Genomic DNA, 18,509 nt, shown 5'->3' with positions numbered 1-18,509 from the left:
TACACAAAGGGCAACAACTGAGCCATGGCAGGGGGACAAGCTTTCTCTCTTAAGATTAGTCACAAGCCTGGATCAATAGAAGGGCAAAGGAAGTATCAGAATGGTTTTTGGCCAGGTGACCAAGTGTCTTTAAGACTGTCATTCTTTAAAAAATCACTTACTGTGAGCAGAGTTGTGTACAGTGTGGTGTGAAGCCCTTGTAAGATGCAGGCCCTCTGGACTGATTAATGTATCATGTGTTTAATAAAAATTTTGCTCAGAAACACACTACACACTGATCTTCACTAAACCCTTCCCCTGAGTCACAACGTTCAGCCCCGTTTTCCATATTCTTTCTATAGACTGAAGATAGAAAGATATGTTAATGGTGGATTGACACTGCAGACACTGTCCTTTTTAAAGTAAAACAAAATGAGGCAATTCTGAAACTACATAACCTATATGTATGAAATAGTACAGAAATCTGTGTGCTAAAAAAAGGTATTTATCAGTCTACCACAAACCCCAAGAATTATAAACCTTATTTATTTATTTATTCTTGGCTAAGAACAAAAACTCATTTCTGGATCTAGAGCCCTGAGAAACATGAGGGCAGCAGTGCTGAGATAACAACACACAATCAATATAAATACAGCGAAGTCAAATTAACTGTGCTGAGCTGCACAGATCTCTGTCCTGACATCAGTTCCTTATGCCACTGCTGACAACTGACAAGTTATTACTGTTTAATTAAGCCGCACACTCCCAGGGAGCACTCACTCCACCACCAAACAAAATATTCTAAAGTCCAGTGCACACCCTTCAATCTCTCCCTTTAATAATAATAAAAAAGAGTCAACAACATAGTGACAATTCTAAGAGAAATACAAAAGGCTAAAATATACACAAAAGGAGTTTCAACCTCGATAGTTACCAAATCAAAGTGAAATCAATAAGATCCACTTTCACTTATCAAAATTGCTGAGTTTGATTTTTTTAAAAATGTTTTTCATGCAAGGGAGGGTATGGTACGATACTTTTGTATTTCGCTGGTAAGAATGTAAACTATAACAAACTATATTGAAAACAACCAACAAATAAATACATCAAAACCTCTCCCAGATGCTCATAATTCTTCTTCTGGGAATCTATCATAACGATCCGAAGCACAAACGGGTGTGAAAATGGACACTGATCATTATTGAAGCATTTGATATAAAGCATTATGTAGCAAAACAGTTAGATACGACCTAAATATCCAATGAGAGAGAAACAGTTATACATGATTTATGGAATATTAATATAACGGTATACTAGCAATTATGTTAAGAAGTTGTTTATGAAGAAATAATAACGATATAAGAAAAAAAACCCTCACAATATAATGCATGCAAAAAGCAAGCTAATGAGAATATTTACAACTGTCTGTATGTGTGAATTAGTAACTAAAAGAGGCAAACTGGAAAAAACACCTGAAGTAGAACATTTTTCCAAAACTCGTGAGGATTAAGTTGGGCCAAATAAAACGAGCCTCACGCTCTCGGTCTGCCGACTCAGCCCCACTTGCCCCAAGCCTGCCCCCGACTCACCTTGTGATAAAAAGCCGCCCCCGTGAGCACCATAGACACCTCATTGGTCCACTCAGACTCATACTTCCACTTGCTCATCTCATGGTCCCAGAGATGCAGGCGACCTGGGTAACCCACCAACCGGTCGGGAAATTCTCGCCAGACCTGAGGACAGAAACACATCAGCCGTCAGCTGCCAGGGCAGACAACCACCACGCACAGTGCTCAGTTCTTTCAACAGTATCGACAGAGCCCCCACGCTCAAATCTTCACACACGAAGCGCAGAACGGGCTTCTGAAGGTATCTGATCCAGCAGATGCTAGTTCTTCTGCCAATACGCAAAGACAGATGTGATTCTAATTTCCTCCAAAACCTCCCCGTGCGTGCTTGGAAGTTTCGAGTCATGTAGAATAACAGCTTCCTGAATTGGGCCAAGGTAGGTAATCTCTTAACATGTGATTAATGAAACAGGTTCCACTCTTAATGAACACACCAATGAAGACTAAATGGAACCCTGATTTATAACAAATTCTGATCATTGTGAAAACTTACAAGGTCTCTGTTTCTAAAAAAAATCTATCTGGAGCACAAAGGTCATTTTAATGACCTTTTGGAAGCCTCAAGTATACAGAATTTGTCTGATTCTATAATCTGTAACATACTGAAAACAAAAACTTGATTTCCGCATTTGGAAAGGTTCTTAGATATAGCTTTGTTAAACAGAATTTGGTGTATGAGGGGTGGGGTACTTGCCATACCTTTCCCCATGTATTTCCGTATAATTTAGTTTAACCTTTAAACCATCAACCATTAGTGAACACTGACAATTTACCAGCTGTCCTGGTGCCGCTTCTCAGCACCACGAACCCTCATCCTTGACCAGACCTCTAAACAGCAGAGTTCCGAGGGCCTACTCCTGGCCCCTATTCTCTTCTTTCAACTCTCCCCTCTAAGTAACATCTAGTTTCAATCACTAAATACTGTCTCTACTCTGATGACCTCTAAACGTATGTCTGGCCCGGAACATTTCTGAGACTACCAACTACTACTTACTTAATATCTTCAACTGGATAAACGATAGGCACCTCAAACTTAACATGTCCAAAGCATAACTCTTGATTCCATATCCTCAGAAAAGCCATTTTCTCTTCGTCTTTTCCATCTCAATAAGTCATCTAATCCAACTGCTCAAGCCAAAAGCTAAGAGTCAGCCTTTATTCCTTCCTTTCCCTCCTTCCCCACATCCAGTCCACGACCCAGTCCTACTGGCTTTACTTCTGACTCCCTCTTGACATTTCTACTACCACTCTCTCTAGCTCAAACCACCATCATTACTCATTACTAGATTGCTGTAGGTTACTGGATTACTGTTAACAGACTTCCAACTTATTTCTTTGCTTCCACTCTTGCCCCTCCAAACCATCATTTACAGAGGATCACTGAAAGGACCATTCTTAAAAGAACAGTAGGGTATTCTATACAGGGTAATTCAATCAGTGGGCTCCATCCTATCCATTTATATGTTTGTTCATTATGTATTTTTTCATTATATATCTACCCAACACCCCAGTGTCACCGAGTCCAGGAAGGATGCTTCATTGCTTTCCCAAAGGCAGAGCCAGTATACTAGTACTCCCCCTTTTTTAGTTTGTTAGGGCTACTGTAAAAAGTAACACAAACCGAGTGGCTTAAGACAACAGAAATCTCGAAATCCAAAATCAAGGTGTCGGCAGGGCCACCGCCCCCAGGGGAAGGAGCCCTCCTTGCCTCTCCCCAGCACCTGGGGGCTGGCTGTCAGTCTCTGGCGTCCCTTGGCTTGTAGAGGCGTCGCTCCAAACCTCCGTCTTCACGTAGCCTTCTTCCCTCTCTGTGTGTCTCTGTGCCCAAATGTCGCCTTTTTATAAAGATTCCAGGCAAACTGAATCAGGGCCTACCCTAATGATCTCATTTTAACTTAATTACCTCTGAAAAGACCCTATTTCCAAATAAGGTTCCTAAGGGTTAGGATTTCAACATATCTGTTTTAGCTATGTTCAATCCATAACATGCCCCCCACACAAATCTTTAAAAAACAAAAAATGGCTTCCTATTGACTAAGAATAACAACGAAACTCCTTAGCGTCTTCTAAACGGCCTTCCCACTCTCCAATCTCTCTCACACCACATTCTCCCACAATTCACTGGCTTCCCTGTTCTTTCACTGCGAGTGGACTAAGCCCCAAGCCCTCTGCACCCGCTATGTCTTCGATGGAATGTTCCCCCAGCTCTTCCAAAGGCCGGTTCGTGCTCATCAGTCAGGTCTCTGCTTAAACGTCACCTACTCTGAGAGGCCTTTCCAGACCTTCCCACCCAAGGTAAATGCCATCCCCCAACCAGCCATCCTTCATCACGCCCCCTCACCCCATGCTTTTCTTCACCCAACTTTCATTTCTTGAAATTGCACTGGTTATTTACTGTCTACTCACTATCTCTTTTCCTGCCATAGAGTTTAAGCTCCATGAGGCAGAGACTCCGTCTTGCTCACTGCGGCCTCCCAAGCACAAAGCACAGTGTCAGCACATGACAGCATTCCATGCACACTTGTTGAATGCACGGGGTGGGGGGGGGGGGCGGGGGGGGGCAAAATCTCGGCAGGCAAAAAGCTGAGTATGAAAGAAGGGAAGCAAAGATCCTTCCTCTCTTCTTCACAGCCAGAGCTAGCATACTTCTTAATTCAGAAAGGAAGTCTGCAACAGTACTGATCACCAGTGAACATTCATAATCATGTGACAGCCCTTGTGTGAGAAGGTCACAGTAATAACTCACCATCACTAAAGCACATGTTTTAAATTGCTTTTCCAGCAGCGGGTAAAGGGACATTTGCTGAGTCATTACACTGTCTTGCCCAGGCCTTGCGATCATCTACACGCTTTCATGGGCCGTCTGACCAGGGTCTTGAACGTGGTTTGGAGCTGTGAATAGAGGTGTCCTTCGTGCGGAACCGGCTCACCTAACGGGCCTCTCCAACCCACAACCTTGGCCTCGTTAACACCATGTTGTAACCAACAGAGTTAATCGGCCACAGGCATCATCACAATAGCTGCAGACAAATGAATCCATGTCAAACATTTCCTCAGATGTTTAATGCTGCTGCTGCTGTGTTCTCTACTCTGGGGTTTGTATTTCAGCAGATTAAAATAATATGATACTATTACGGTTTTATAGAGCCCAGAGCAACAACATAGGTTGCGGGCCGTAACTTCTGTCTGGCCTGTGGGCCTGAACACACACCACCAAGCACACAGCCAGGTTCCTTTGCTTGTGCACCAAGCACCTGCCTGTTCAAGTCACACCAGGACCACCATCACCAATCCACCTCGATGGAATTAGAGAGATTTCTGAAGGGCTCCAAGACCAAGTAACTACACTCAACACCAGTGATGGCCAAGGTGGAGGAGAGGGGGGAGGGTGGGGGCATCCCTTCAGTTGGCACCTCTGCTGGATGGAAGCTGCATTCCCCCTCCCTGTATCTGAGGCAACACAGCTCTCTAACCCGTGCAAAGGAAGGTCAAGTCACTTTCCCAAGGGGTTCTTTTCAAGCCCCCATCTGCAGCAATAATAATAACACTGGATCAGTTTTAGGGTCAAAGGCTGTTGAGATTTCAGTCCTCTTCCTGTTAGCTGAAGCCACGTACCAGACTCCTCTCCAGAGACACTTAATTTGGTAACACTGGGTCACAGCACGCTGAACTACGCTGCTCTGAAAGCGTCAGGGGTGTCCCGAATCTCAGATGCCTTTGGAGCCTCTTCAGCGAGAGTGGGTCCCTCAGGCGGGGCCTCTCTGCCCTTGACTTACTCCAGGCAGCTGGATACAATCAAGATACCATCCTTGTCACTTCATCTATAACTCTGCAGCTGACTGCAGGATCAAAACGGAGTGGACCAGAAGGGGATGGGCCTTCTCCACCCGAGCCCCGGTGTAGTACGAAGTCGATTATGGATATAGAGTAAAGCATTTTCCCAGCCAGAAGAGCAAGAACTCGACTTCGACCCCTCCCCTTCCCTCCTCGCTACCCATCTCCCACTCTAATTCAACTTTTTTCTTTTTACTTCAGGGAAATGCTCCGGGGTCAGCCTTTGGTCATTACGAACAGATGCCTCTATATACTGTAGTGCAGGAATTTGAAACTTCACATTATATCCCTATAGTTCTAGTAATAGTGATCCCAGAGCTATGTTCAAGTCACAAAGCCATCCAAGTCACAAAAGCCATCATTCAATTGTTTGCCTATACTACTGAAGTCCTCCATATATAGTGTCATCTATTTTTAATTGCACACACCTTTTAAGACAGAGGCCTACGTCTGTTATAACAAACTCCATGCCTTGGTTAGGGGCTTAGCAATAATTTGAAGAGGCCTTACATTTGGGGCCTATTCTACACATCACTACTCAAACAGAAATTGTAATAACCTAATACCATCCTAACTATTTCCTTCCATTCTAATTTTTATAATCTTGGTCCCAACCACCTCTTACCTGGATTATGGAAATATCCTCCTCTTTGGACTCCCAGCTGTGCTCACTTCTCTATTTTCAGTTACCTATCTACCCTTTTTTTTTTTTCTTTCTCTTTTTTAAGCTCCCTCAGGTCTTTTGTGGCTTCCCATTACTAGAGGATGAAACTAAGATCTTCTACCTTTTTTTAAAAGGCACAGCAGCCAGCCTCGATTACTGCCTATAGAAAGTACACTGGGGACAAGGTGAACATATATCCAGGCCCAGCTCTGCCACTGATGAGTTGTGCCCCAGACCTACTCAAGTTGCCCTGCTTCCATTCTGCCCTCTGCAAAATGAGGGGTTGGATTAAATGACCTCTAATGAACTTTTAGGCCTAAATTCTTATATCTTCTTCCTCACTGACCTACTTCCAAGGAAACTAATTCAGCAACTGTGATCAGTTGCTGGCCTGCGTTATTTTACTTTGTTTAAAATGCCACACCCATACGGGTACCCAATAAATGTCCCTGAAAAGAGGATAATGCACTGTATTCTAAGCCAGCTTAGAGAGTGCATATTAAACTCAGGGTGTGTGCTAACCACAGTCAGATTCAGGAAACAGACTGGGGGTGGGGTGGGGGAGGGAGAAGGTGAGACAACAGGTGGCGCCCATCTGGGATGTCCGATTAGGAGATCATGGGCTATAGCTCCAGGAGGAAAGGAGCTCTCTGAAGTGGCTGCTCCAGTCATCACACTTTCAAAGGCATAGTTCCCACAGGGATATTGCTACTGGGTGAGAGGGATGCCACATGTATCAGGATTCATGAATCAAGAGATGGACTAAGAAGTGGTGAGGGAAACGGGGGTGGGGGGGGTGGAGAGGGGGCAGAACACGGATGCAAGGTACCCAGACTGGGCCAGGGTTCATTTCTCTCCCTGCACATGCCCCCTGGGGCTTTGTTGATCCCTAGCCATCAAAGTGGAACAGAAGGCTATGACCCAGCCCAAGCCCCGCGGCCACACGCGAGGGTCAGTCGTGGCAGAGGTGCAAGGAACCCAGCTTGCAAACGCCTTTGAATTAGTGGCCGTCCTTCCCGTCAGGACTGTCTTGCGTGCTGCCCAGATGGGAAAGGGGGAGCTGGCGGCAGTCCAATTTCTAGCTGGTTTCCACAGAGAAGCCAGTTACCGGATTCCCTCTCGGCCCTCTGGGAACAAAGCTCACCTTTTATATTTGGAATTTCCTGAAATGAAGTGGAATGGAGGGACTGATTGGCTTCATTTTCAGCTCATGCTTTTAATTACAATGGTGGTCGGTAGTTTTCGTCAAGGGGGTGCTTTGCAAAAAGCCAGAGAGCTTTGACCCATGCCTGGGACACAATTAAATGCTAATGCTGGGCATTGAGAGCAAGGGAGCCCTAATGCTGATTGGTTTTGACAAATACATGTACACGCTGCATTACGTATTAAGATGTACCCGTTACGTCACTTCAGTCTGCCCCAGAGGCTTTCCAACTCAAGGCGCGGTTCTGCTTAAAATTAGCCAAACAGGAAAAGCCCCATCGTGGGAAGGCTCCTGGGGTTTTGGCAGAAATCTCTGTGCCCCGGTCTGGCTGGACGTTAGTGCCCTGGCGCTGGGGCACACGCTTGCCACCACTCCTCTCAAGTCCTCTCTCCAGGCCTGGGGCAGTGATCAAGGTAGGGAGACAGACCAGGACTGGCCACAGCTGGTAGAGGAGCACGTGCGTTAACCCTTTCACGGGTACCACTGTTAGGAAGAGACACCACTGAAGAGGTGGCTCTAAGACACTTGCCGTCTCACCAAACGGCAGAACCACAGGCCTTCGGTGGATGGTAAGAAGAGACTCACACTCCGGCCGTGGGAGCTGCGGGTTGCCGCCCACGCTGACTCGGGGGTCACTTGGAAGGCGGAGATCATTTGGTCCAGTCCCCTCACTGGACAGATGGGAAAGCTGAAGGCTGGAGGAGAAGCGCTGTCCAGAGGTCACACTGCGAGGTCAGGCCTAACGCCCCGTGCAGCCTCTGCTCACGAAGTCCTGCGATTTCCCGCTCTCCTGCTTCTACAAAGCACTTCCTGTCCCCACACTCAGGCCCTCACTTGTCAAGCAAAAGAGGTCAGATGACGGGGTTTAAAGTCACACTCAGTGTCAGCGTTCTCAGCTGTGTGCAGGTGCTGGCAGAGATGCTTAAGGGTCCTACACACATGCGAATGACCGAGGTGGGGAACAGAACAGGGGAGAGAGAGGCAGTGGGGAGAACGACAAAACCTTTTGCCCCCCTCGGCATCCATCTTCTGAAAGCCGAAGGCTCTCCATGAACGTGGTTTCCATGTAGCAGAGACAGCCACGTGCTCCCACCGCTAAAAGAAGGAGGTCCCGTCCGCTGTGTGGCAACCGAGTGAGACGCCACTTAGGACACCAAGCGCCTACCGGAACCTTGTAAGCCGGGAGGCTCTGGGGCAGGGAAGGAAGGACAAGCAAGAAGCAGCTGAACAAAAGATTAAACTCAACTACTAGTTTTCATGAGGCAATGAATCTCCTGAGAGATAAGAAAGAAGGGAAGGAGACACGTGAGTTTGAGGGGATGGGAGGAGGAAGAGATGGGTCAGGATCAGGTCATGGGCTTTCTGATTTTGTGCTCCTTAGGACCCACTAGACGTGAAATCATTTTTATTTCCATAACCTCAACTCCAGTGGGGGTGACAGTGTTTCTAAGTCTGGTCCCAGGGGATTGTTTAACAAAGTTAAAAGACGAATAGTGATCATAAGCCAAATGGCTATTCCCTTTAAATCCTGCAGGAGGTAGAAACAGAGACTTCAGTTTTGTTTTGTTGGTTTTTTTAAAAATTAATTAATTAATTTATTTATTTTTGGCTGTTTTGGGTCTTCTTTTCTGTGCAAGGGCTTTCTCCAGTTGCGGCGAGCGGCTGGTGCGCGGGCCTCTCACTGTCGCGGCCTCTCTTGCTGCGGAGCACAGGCTCCAGACGCGCAGGCTCAGTAGTTGTTGCTCACGGGCCCAGCTGCTCCGCGGCACGTGGGATCTTCCCAGACCAGGGCTCGAACCCGTGTCCCCTGCATTGGCAGGCGGATTCTCAACCACTGCGCCACCAGGGAAGTTCCCTTAGAAACAGAGACTTCAGCTTTTATAAATAACCTTCAAAATTTCAACTTGATCTTGGTGAGGCTTGATTTGACTGACTGGAGACCAAAGATATTAGCTCTGTCCAGCAGGGAGGAAGTAACTCTCCTTACTTCACATCACTGCTCTGCCCTATCACTCACAGATGCTACTGCAGAACTGGCCAGGTTTGTTTTCTTACTGTGCAAAACCACAAACTGCAATCCTGGCTGACTCTGAAGCATAAATGTGGTTCCAAAACGATTCTTTAACAAGTTAATTAATCACAGTGCCCTATATGTGTGCTTAAACTCCATAATCTCTTGGTGGAAAATCAAGAAGCAGAGGAACTCTTTTTAAATTACTTATTTATTTGTATCCCATCTACTTCAAAAAAAAAGATTCGGGATGGCCTACAACAGAAGGCAAAAACTAGAATAAAGTCCTAACTATCAAAACAGATGATGCCCTCAATAACATTTCTTTAAATATCCAGAGATTCCACCTCTCTTAAAAATATTAATCCTGGACTTCCCTGGTGGCACAGTGGTTAAGAATCCGCCTGCCAATGCAGGGGACATGGGTTCGAGCACTGGTCCGGGAAGATCCCACATGCCGTGGAGCAACTAAGCCCGTGCGCCACAACTACTGAGCCTGCGCTCTAGAGCCAGCAAGCCACAACTACTGAAGCCCGCATGCCTAGAGGCCGTGCTCCGCAACAAGAGAAGCCACCACAACTAGAAGCCCATGCACTGCAAGGAAGAGTAGTCCCCGCTCGCCACAACTAGAGAAGGCCTGCACGCAGCAATGAAGACCCAACGCGGCCATAAATAAATAAATAAGTTTATTAAAGAAATATTAATCCTGCTATCGAGTTCTAGAAAGGCAACCCAACAGGCAAGCTGAAGTCACAGTCTAGGGATGGAGAGATTTGGGTGTTCCTATTTATTGATTCATTTACACATTCAACTCTTAGATACTTTCTGAGCTCCCACTATTTTTTTTTTTTTTTTTTTTTTTTTTTGCGGTACGCGGGCCTCTCACTGCCGTGGCCTCTCCCGTTGCGGAGCACAGGCTCCGGACACGCAGGCCCAGCGGCCATGGCTCACGGGCCCAGCCGCTCCGCGGCATGTGGGATCCTCCCGGACCGGGGCACGAACCCGTGTCCCCTGCATCGGCAGGTGGACTCTCAACCACTGCGCCACCAAGGGAAGCCCGCTCCCACTATTTTTTAACTAAACAGTTTATTTTGAGATACCTGTAGATTCAAAAGTAGCTGTAAGAAAGAATGCAGAGGGAGCCTGTGTACTCTTTACCCAGTTCCTCCCAACGGTAACATCTTGCAAAACTATATAGTGTGATGTAACAACTTGATATTAACACTGACACAGTCAAGATTCAGAGCATTTCCATCAGCATGAAGGTCCCTCCTGTTGACCTTTTATAGACCCTCCCCATCCAGGTACCCTCTGACAACTGCTAATCTGTTCTCTATTTCTACAATTTCATAATTTCAAGAAGGCTATGTATCAATGGAATCATACAATACGTAACCTTTCGGAATTAGCTTTTTTTCACACAGCATAATTCCCCAGAGATTCACCTAAATTGCTCTGTATATCAATAGTTTGGTCCTTTTCGTTGTTGAGTAGTATTCCATGGTGTGGACGGACCAGTTTGTTTAACCATTCACCCCCTAAAGGATATCTGGGCTAATTCATTTTTTGGCACTAAAAACAAAGCTGCTACAAACATTCGCATACAGGTTTCTGTGTGGGCGCAAATTTTTTACTGCCTCTGGAATAAATGCCCGAGTGCAACGGCTGTGTCATGTGGTAGCTGCATGCTTAGTTTTATAAGAAAGGACCAAAACTGTTTTTCCAGAGTGGCTGTACCATTTTACATTCCTACCAGTAATGTCTGAGAGATCCAGTTTCTCTGCATCTTCACCAGCATTTGGTGGTGTGACTATTTTTTTAAAAAATTTAGCCATTCTGATAGGTGTATGTAATTCCGGTTTTAATCTTTAATGGTTAATGATGTCAAACATCTTTTCACGTGCTTTTTGCCATCTGTATATACTCTTCAGTGAAATAACTGCTCCTGTCCTTTGCACATTTTCTAATTGGATTCTTTGTCTTTTGCTGTTGAGTTTTGAGAGTCATATATCCTAGATGCTACTCCTTTGTTGGATATGTTGTTTGCAAATATTTTCCCTCAGTCTGCAGCCTGTCTTTTAATCCTCTTCACAAGGCCTTTCACAGAGCATAAGTTTTAAATGTTGATGAGGTCCAATTTATCAACTTTTCCTTTTATGAATCATGCTTCTCTTTGTCTAGCCCTAGATCCTGAAGATTTTTCTCCTTAAGGTTTTTTCCTGAAAGTTTCATAGCTTTACGTTTTATATGTTTAAGCCCATGATTCACTTCCAGTTCATTTTTCTGTAAGGTGTGAGGTTTAGGTCAAGGTTAAATGTTTGCCTCTGGATGTCCAATTTGTCTAGCACCATTCATTAACAGAGCTGTCTTTCCTCCACTGTATTGCGTTTGCACCTCTGGACAAAAATCAGTTGCCCCCAACTATCTTTTAGGGACTGTCTTATACTTCAAAGAGTGAATACAAAAATAAAGGATATATCTTATTACTAAGGAGCTTACCACTGAGAAAATCTAATGACATATGCATAAAAAGCTAGAGATGAAAGAAAGCAAGGATGCAGGAAAAAGTACAAAAAAAGAGTTAAGTCAGGGGTGGGAAAGCAGGGAATAAGGAAGAAGCTTCATGGATTTCATTTTAAGAGGATAAAGGAAAAGGAAGTTAAATTACAAAGTTAGGGCTGAGATTCCCTATTGCCCCCAACCAGGTAAATAATTAGTACAAAATTTTACTCTTTGCTCTCTGTTTAAGCAGGCCAGCAAGGAGAAAACCAGAGTTCTCCCTCTGAATACAAATACAGAATCATTTAAACTTTGAAAAACTCCTTATAATTTCACTCACAGAAATTATATATAAAAAACTTCCATATCCAATCACATTAAGTTCACTCAATCAATAAATATTTACTGAGCACCCACTATGTGTCAAGCACTAGGCATAGAGTAGTAAACCAGGCAAACACAATCCTGTCTGAATGGACCCAACTAAAAAGGGGGGTTTGTCAACCCAGCCCCAGATCTACTCCATGGATGTAATTAGTGGCCTCGGTTATAAGAAGTTAGCCCTTTCCTGCCCCTTCCAGGAGCAGAGTGTCAGCATGTGATCAGGACCTCTGCCCCACCCCTCAAGTCTTCAGCCCCAACTCCAGAGGCTGGATGGGAACCTAGAAATTTTGCTTTTAAAGGTTGACAAGTTTTGATCTAAAGCAGCCAACAGATAGTAGTAAATATACTGCAATCACGATTAACCCTACGCACCAATTTTGGAGCAGCAAGAAATAAATCCGACCTAAGAGGTGAGTTGTAAACATCACACTGATTAGCTCACCTTGTTTTCTTGAGATTCATTCTCCCAGGTGTGACAGTTTTAAGGTTTGGGGACTACTCCGTTCCTTTCAAGTTGTCTTTCTTTCTATTCTTCCAAAACAGGGAATTGCTATGTCTAATGCAATAGCAGCCACCAACCACCGTCTTAAACTCACGATTTTGCAAGCAATTTTACAAGTGGCAATGAACGGTGCGGCTTCACACTTGGGCACCACACCACAGAATTCTGCTCCCAAAGCTGCAGGCTCTGCACCCCTGAGAGGGCTGCAGGGGGAGTTCAGGGCCTGGATACTGCCAGGATGGCTTTCATTTCCCCTGGTCCCATGCCAAGTCCTGCCCACACGCCTCCTTTAAGCATCCCTATGAAAATCAAGGCAGATAAGCAGCCCGTGCAAGACAAATTGCCCCTATTCCCAAATCATAAACCAAATCCTGAAGCTCTGGATTCCTGGAGCGGCCAGAGCCTGTAATCAATCCCAAAGAGACAACAGGCAGGTTATTGTTTTGGAACAATAACCCATAAACACAGGGATACTCTCAGGGCTGGAACACCATGGCAGTTACCTCCTTTTGAATGGGGGAGGGAAAGTATGCATTCTTTAAACCATCAAGTGTACCAACACCTCTTTAAAAAATAACTATCCCACATTACAAGCATTCATTCTTGAGGCACAGAGCTCCTCCGGGGCCAGGTGGGCCTGCCAGTGCTGCAGACAAGAAAGACGGCGAGGTGTGGCCGGGGGCACCGAGGGCGGGGAGTGGGAAGGTCAGGAGAACTCTTTCCTCACCGGCACCGCCTGACAAAATAAGCACTTAGGGAAAACTGCAAATCCAGCTCACCTGACTCCCGTGGGGTGGGAGCCTGCGAGGAGGAGACACCCTTCAACGGAGACACCTGATGTACCAGCAGGCAGCAGGCTCCCTCTTTGGGATAAGGAGCCCGAGTCCTCCATCTGATGTTTCATTAATGGCTAGGCAAACAAATTCTGAGCTTGCTGTTTTAATTTGCTCAGTGGGGAAGGAAAAAGTGTCACTCTACTGTAATTCCCAACTGGGTGCTTTTTTAAACCATCAGATGTTATTTCAGTGTTCAGCAGACATATTCGATTTCCTTTCCTTAATATTTGTTTGACTTACCCTCCGATGGGGACTGGGTGCTTCAGAAAAGCTCTGAGAGGTCAAACCTCACTGCAGCCTCTCTCAGCACCTCCGTGGGCCCCAGCCTGCCACTCGGGGTCCGCTTTCAGCAGCTCGTGCTCGGGGCGGCACACGTGGGCTATTCTCCCTGCAGGCCCCTCGCGTCCGGGCAGTGTGAGTCAGCGCAAAAGCTGGAGACAGGACAGCCCTATCAGGGGGCTCGGGTCTCCCACAGGCTGGAAACCGGGAACCCGAAGCGACGTGGGGAAGACCCCAGGGAGGCAGTTCTCTCGGAAGAATGGCTCCCCCCCGACCACACAGTCTTCCTCGTGCCTCCTATGAGGGGAGCTCGGACTGTACCGCGTGGGCAAAAGGACACTCACAGAACGAGCCGTTCGGCCTGCTCCCTCTTCTCTAAACAGCATCTCTCCAAAGGCAACTCTTCATGTACTTAAGCAAAGTGAGAAAAAGGGAAGTAAAGAGAGACAGATGTCCTTTCAACAGTCCACACTACTGATCTGTTTGACGGCCCAGGAAAGAGACTCCGAGGGGAACCGTCACTCACTCAGACGTAATGCACAAGGCTCAGAGAGAGCTTCCAGCCGTCGGCTTCTTCAGATCCTAAGCGAAGAAGGCACCACAAGTCCCAGACAATTTTTAGTGTTCCAAAAGCTCAGCTGTGACAAAATGGTTCTAATAGCTACCGTAAAGCTTGAGCGTAGGCCCAGCACAAATGCTGATGCCGAAGAGCTCCGACAGGGTTTGATTTTGCGCATACGCCCAAGACAGGGCCGGCTCCTTGGGACAGCGGGTGCCCGCAGTCGTGTGGACCGACACCTGTGCTGGCTCCACGGTGCACTGCTGCTACAGTCCATCAGCCAGAGGGGAGACGGCAACACCCGAATTCCCAGTCTTTCCAGGCAGCCACTGGGTCAGGCCATGCGAAGGCTCGAGAATCTGAGTCAGCTGAGAGGCCAAGGAACAGAAATCTATGGCACTGGTTCCCACTGAAGGCCAAGGCACTTCCAATAGTTAGGTTATCTGCTGCAGGGACGCCCCTTGCATTTGGACCCTCCTTTAGGGACGTTTCATTTTTATCAGTGTCGGCTATGAGAACCCAGTTCCTCGGCGCTCTAGGTGAAACCAGAGAGTGTGAGCCCGTCGTCGGGCCCATGGCAGGGTGAGACACGTGGCTCCGTGTACCGTAAAGAAAACCCGCCCTGGATTCCCAACACAATTCCTGAGCACAATTTCAGATCTAGGGCTCTGGGACTTAAGTCTAGAGAGGAAAGCAGCCAAGTCCCTCTCAGAAGGATCGTAACCCCAGGTCTGGGAGAAACAATCTTGAGACCCAGTCCGAGACCCGGTATCTGTGGCACTTCCACTGGCAGACGGCTCAGAGACGGACAAACGGAAGGACAGAGACAACCTATTTTCTTTTTTAAAAGTTACCCACTAGCTTTTTACAAAAGGTTATTATTAAGTCTAATTCTAAGATAGGTGTTTCCATCTTTCTGCTCTTCTAGTGAGAAGAGAGAAAGTGGGAGAGTTTACTTAGAATCACAGAACACATCGCCTCTCCCCCTCTCCCTGGATGAATACATTTCGCTCTAAATTTTACTAATTCTGTTTAAAATGTAACTGTCACACAGAGCCCCAGCTCTGGAATTCTCCAGTTAGCCAAGCTCCCTCATTACCAATCAAATCTGAGCTATGACTGAGCCCACCTTTCCCTTCTTGGTTCTTCAATCCAGATGAACATAAAGCTTACAGGTTTCCCAATACCATTATCTAACTGGCTTTCCCTGTCTTCAGTCTGTCATCTCTAATTCATCCTGTGATCTGACTGCTTGGACCACATACCTCTTTGCAAACCTATGACACCTCTTCACCGCCTTCGACTTTTCAGCTGACCTCTCAGCCTGTCCATCAGCTGGCCCGATATGGCTGAACCAACCTAGCTTCCAACGTCAACCCAAACACAAGTTCCGCCTTCATCGCGTCAACTGGCCTGTGACTCCCCCGTGCGACCACATGTACCCAGCCCGCTCTAACTTGGGTTGCCTTGCATCTTGGTGCTTCTACAGCCATAGGCAGGAAAACGCACTCAGAGGTGGTTTCACGTTCTCATGAAAAACTGTAGGGCATCCCATGTTACTTTGCTGTCTTCTCATGACTCTTTACTTGCCATTACCTTGGGGAGTTGTGAACAAAATAAAACAAATAAATTATCATAATTTATTAGCACCCAAGAGGTTGCACCAGCCGCTACCACCTGGGGACGCACAGGCAATAAGAGAGAGGCATCAGCATTGTGTGCACCTAACAACAAAGAGTTGCTCTTAGTCAATTCCCATCCCCACATGAAGGACTGATTTTATAACCAGTATTATTAGCCAAGAGTGTTCACATCTCTCAGGTGAAAAATGTTCAACACTGAAGTGCTACTAATAATTTTTTATGGTTGGAAATGAGGATCAAAGTACGAAAGGAAAAATAAATTCCCGGGTTCATACATCCAGCCAAGTCTGCATGGCTCATTTTCTGCCACATGTTTTAAATGGCCTCTCTTAAAGGCGGGGGAGAGGAGGAGGAACAAGTCGCATTTTATTTCCCAGCTCTTTAGGTCTGAAATAAAAGCAGACAGACTTGGGGGGAAAAAAAATCAAACATTCAAGTAACACTATACACTGCTACTGTTCCCCCAGGAGCTCCTTGCAAATGAGTATCAAGAACTCAATAGATACTTTCCTGGTAAAATACATAAACAGATAAATAAATTATCCCAGGCTGAAAAGAATCTCCACATCTGGTAGCTCACTAGAGCTTGTCAAACAAGTCAGAAACACGCAGGGCCAGAGAAGATCATTCTTTCGCTCCTGATTTCGGGGCTGGCGAGGGAATGTAACATTTCCCAAAGCTCTTTGCCTTCCAACAGGGAATATGACCCATTTAAACAGGCAAATGACCCCTATGTTTTCTTCCAATTAAATAAATAATGATACCCAGGCATTAGGTCTTGAATCCACATGTCTGTGTCCTCAAGTCACAGACACTGGAAGAAAAAAGGCCTTTCCTACAGGGTCTGGCCTTTCATTCCCAAGAACTTGCTAGGGCGTCCCTTAAAGGGTTATATTCAACGTACATTTAACACCTTACAGAAGTAACTTAACCTCTTCGCACCTCAGTTTTCTCAGCAATAAAGCATGAAGTGACAGGATGGTCTCTAAGGTCCCTTCCCGTTCTGATGCGGGGTTTCTTTAAAACAGAGCTTTCTGCCTTGTCCGTGGACCCCAGTACAGTGTTAACGTTCCCTACGTGTGCTATGGTTTTGCAGAGGCTGGCCGAGCACTGCTGTGGCTCCAGCAACTTCCTCCGGGAAAGGGATTCCGGAGGTTGTGATTCCGGAGGGGTTTCAAGCTTACAGCCCAGGTAGACCTTCCCCCTTCATTCCTCTTTCATCTCTGGGCTCTGACGGGAGGCCACCTTTCTTTCTCATCGCTCGGGGAGGGTGCCATCTGTGAGCTGGCTTCAGACTCTGCTCTGTGCCCCTTAAGCAAGCTGTGGAGCCTGCTGCTTTAAAATGGTTTCTGTAAAGTGATGCTTCCAACCCTCTAACAAAAGCTCTGCTTTAAAATGCCCTCTCATTGTGAGAAACATATGTCAGGCCTCAGAAGAGGCGTCAGCAGAAACACCATCAGAACAGACCCCGGGTCACCACGCTCTCCTCTGCTAAGGCAACGGCTGTGCTCTCTCTTTCTCTCCTAAAAAGCTGTTGGCATTGCCTCCAAATACCCCGGGATCCTCACGCAAGCAACCTCTCTGGGTTTCACAGGAAAGCAAAGGAGTTTGACACTTTTTACGCATACAAGTTGGATTCTTTTTCACATGAACCCATACCTTCTTTATACATTTGCCTGTACTTCTGATCCCTTAGATTCATTACACCTGAGGGATTTTAGGAAGTCATCTGGTCTATTCTTCAGCTCCAGGAAGGACTAATAAAACCACCTTAGACACTGGAGGACCGCTGGCTGCCCCTTCCTGAAAAATTCCCAAATGGGGAGACGCCTCTGTCTCTCCAGATTTCTCTAAAAATGCTTTGGAGCCACAGTGAGAAAGGTCTGCTGCATGGTTTCTCTTTGATTCTCACATATCAAATACTGTGTTTAAACTATTTTTTATTTAATTTAGGATAATGAATTTAACTACTACAAAACTAATAAAGGCTATAGACACACACACACACACACACACACACACACACACACACACACACACACAGCGCCAAACCAGAAGAAACGAAGATGCCTATTTCAGAGAAGAATTAGCAGGGGAATATTTTGGTTGTACTAAAAGTGCCAATGTACCTAACGTGACCTAAGTGACCTAGTAAGATCATTAAATCTACAACTGCAGAATGTAGACTCTTTTTAAGGGCACACAGAACATTAACCAAAACAGACCTTTTACTGAGCCATATATAGTCTCAACACATTTCAAAATGATGAAATCATACGGAGTGTATTTCCTGACCACAGTGGAATCAAATCAGAACTCAATAAGAAAAAGGTAACTTTAAAAACTGACAAAAGTAAGCAATATACTTTTATATAACTATGGGTCAAAGAAGATATTACAAAAGAAATTAGAAAGTATTTTAAACTTAAGGTTAATGAAAATATGACAAAACTTGGGAAGGTACCTAAAGCAGTAATTAAGGAGAAA

General features: G+C 45.8%; 1 protein-coding gene across 2 annotated transcripts in view; it reads right to left on the bottom strand.

Annotated features, from left to right (window-relative positions):
- The window catches only part of EXT2 (exostosin glycosyltransferase 2), a 131,250-nt gene that overhangs the window by 10,634 nt on the left and 102,107 nt on the right, over positions 1 to 18,509 (bottom strand). For both annotated transcript variants that reach the window (XM_059069922.2, XM_067037051.1), the window contains exon 11: positions 1,569 to 1,712. In XM_059069922.2, the coding sequence (XP_058925905.2) occupies positions 1,569 to 1,712 (144 nt within the window). The remainder of the gene's footprint in view (positions 1 to 1,568; positions 1,713 to 18,509) is intronic.

The sequence above is a fragment of the Kogia breviceps genome, chromosome 7 (assembly GCF_026419965.1).
Source record: "Kogia breviceps isolate mKogBre1 chromosome 7, mKogBre1 haplotype 1, whole genome shotgun sequence".
In the NCBI taxonomy this organism is placed as follows: Eukaryota; Metazoa; Chordata; class Mammalia; order Artiodactyla; family Physeteridae; genus Kogia; species Kogia breviceps.
The sequence above is the reverse complement of the archived record's forward strand: the minus strand, read 5'-3'. Positions and strand labels throughout refer to the sequence as shown.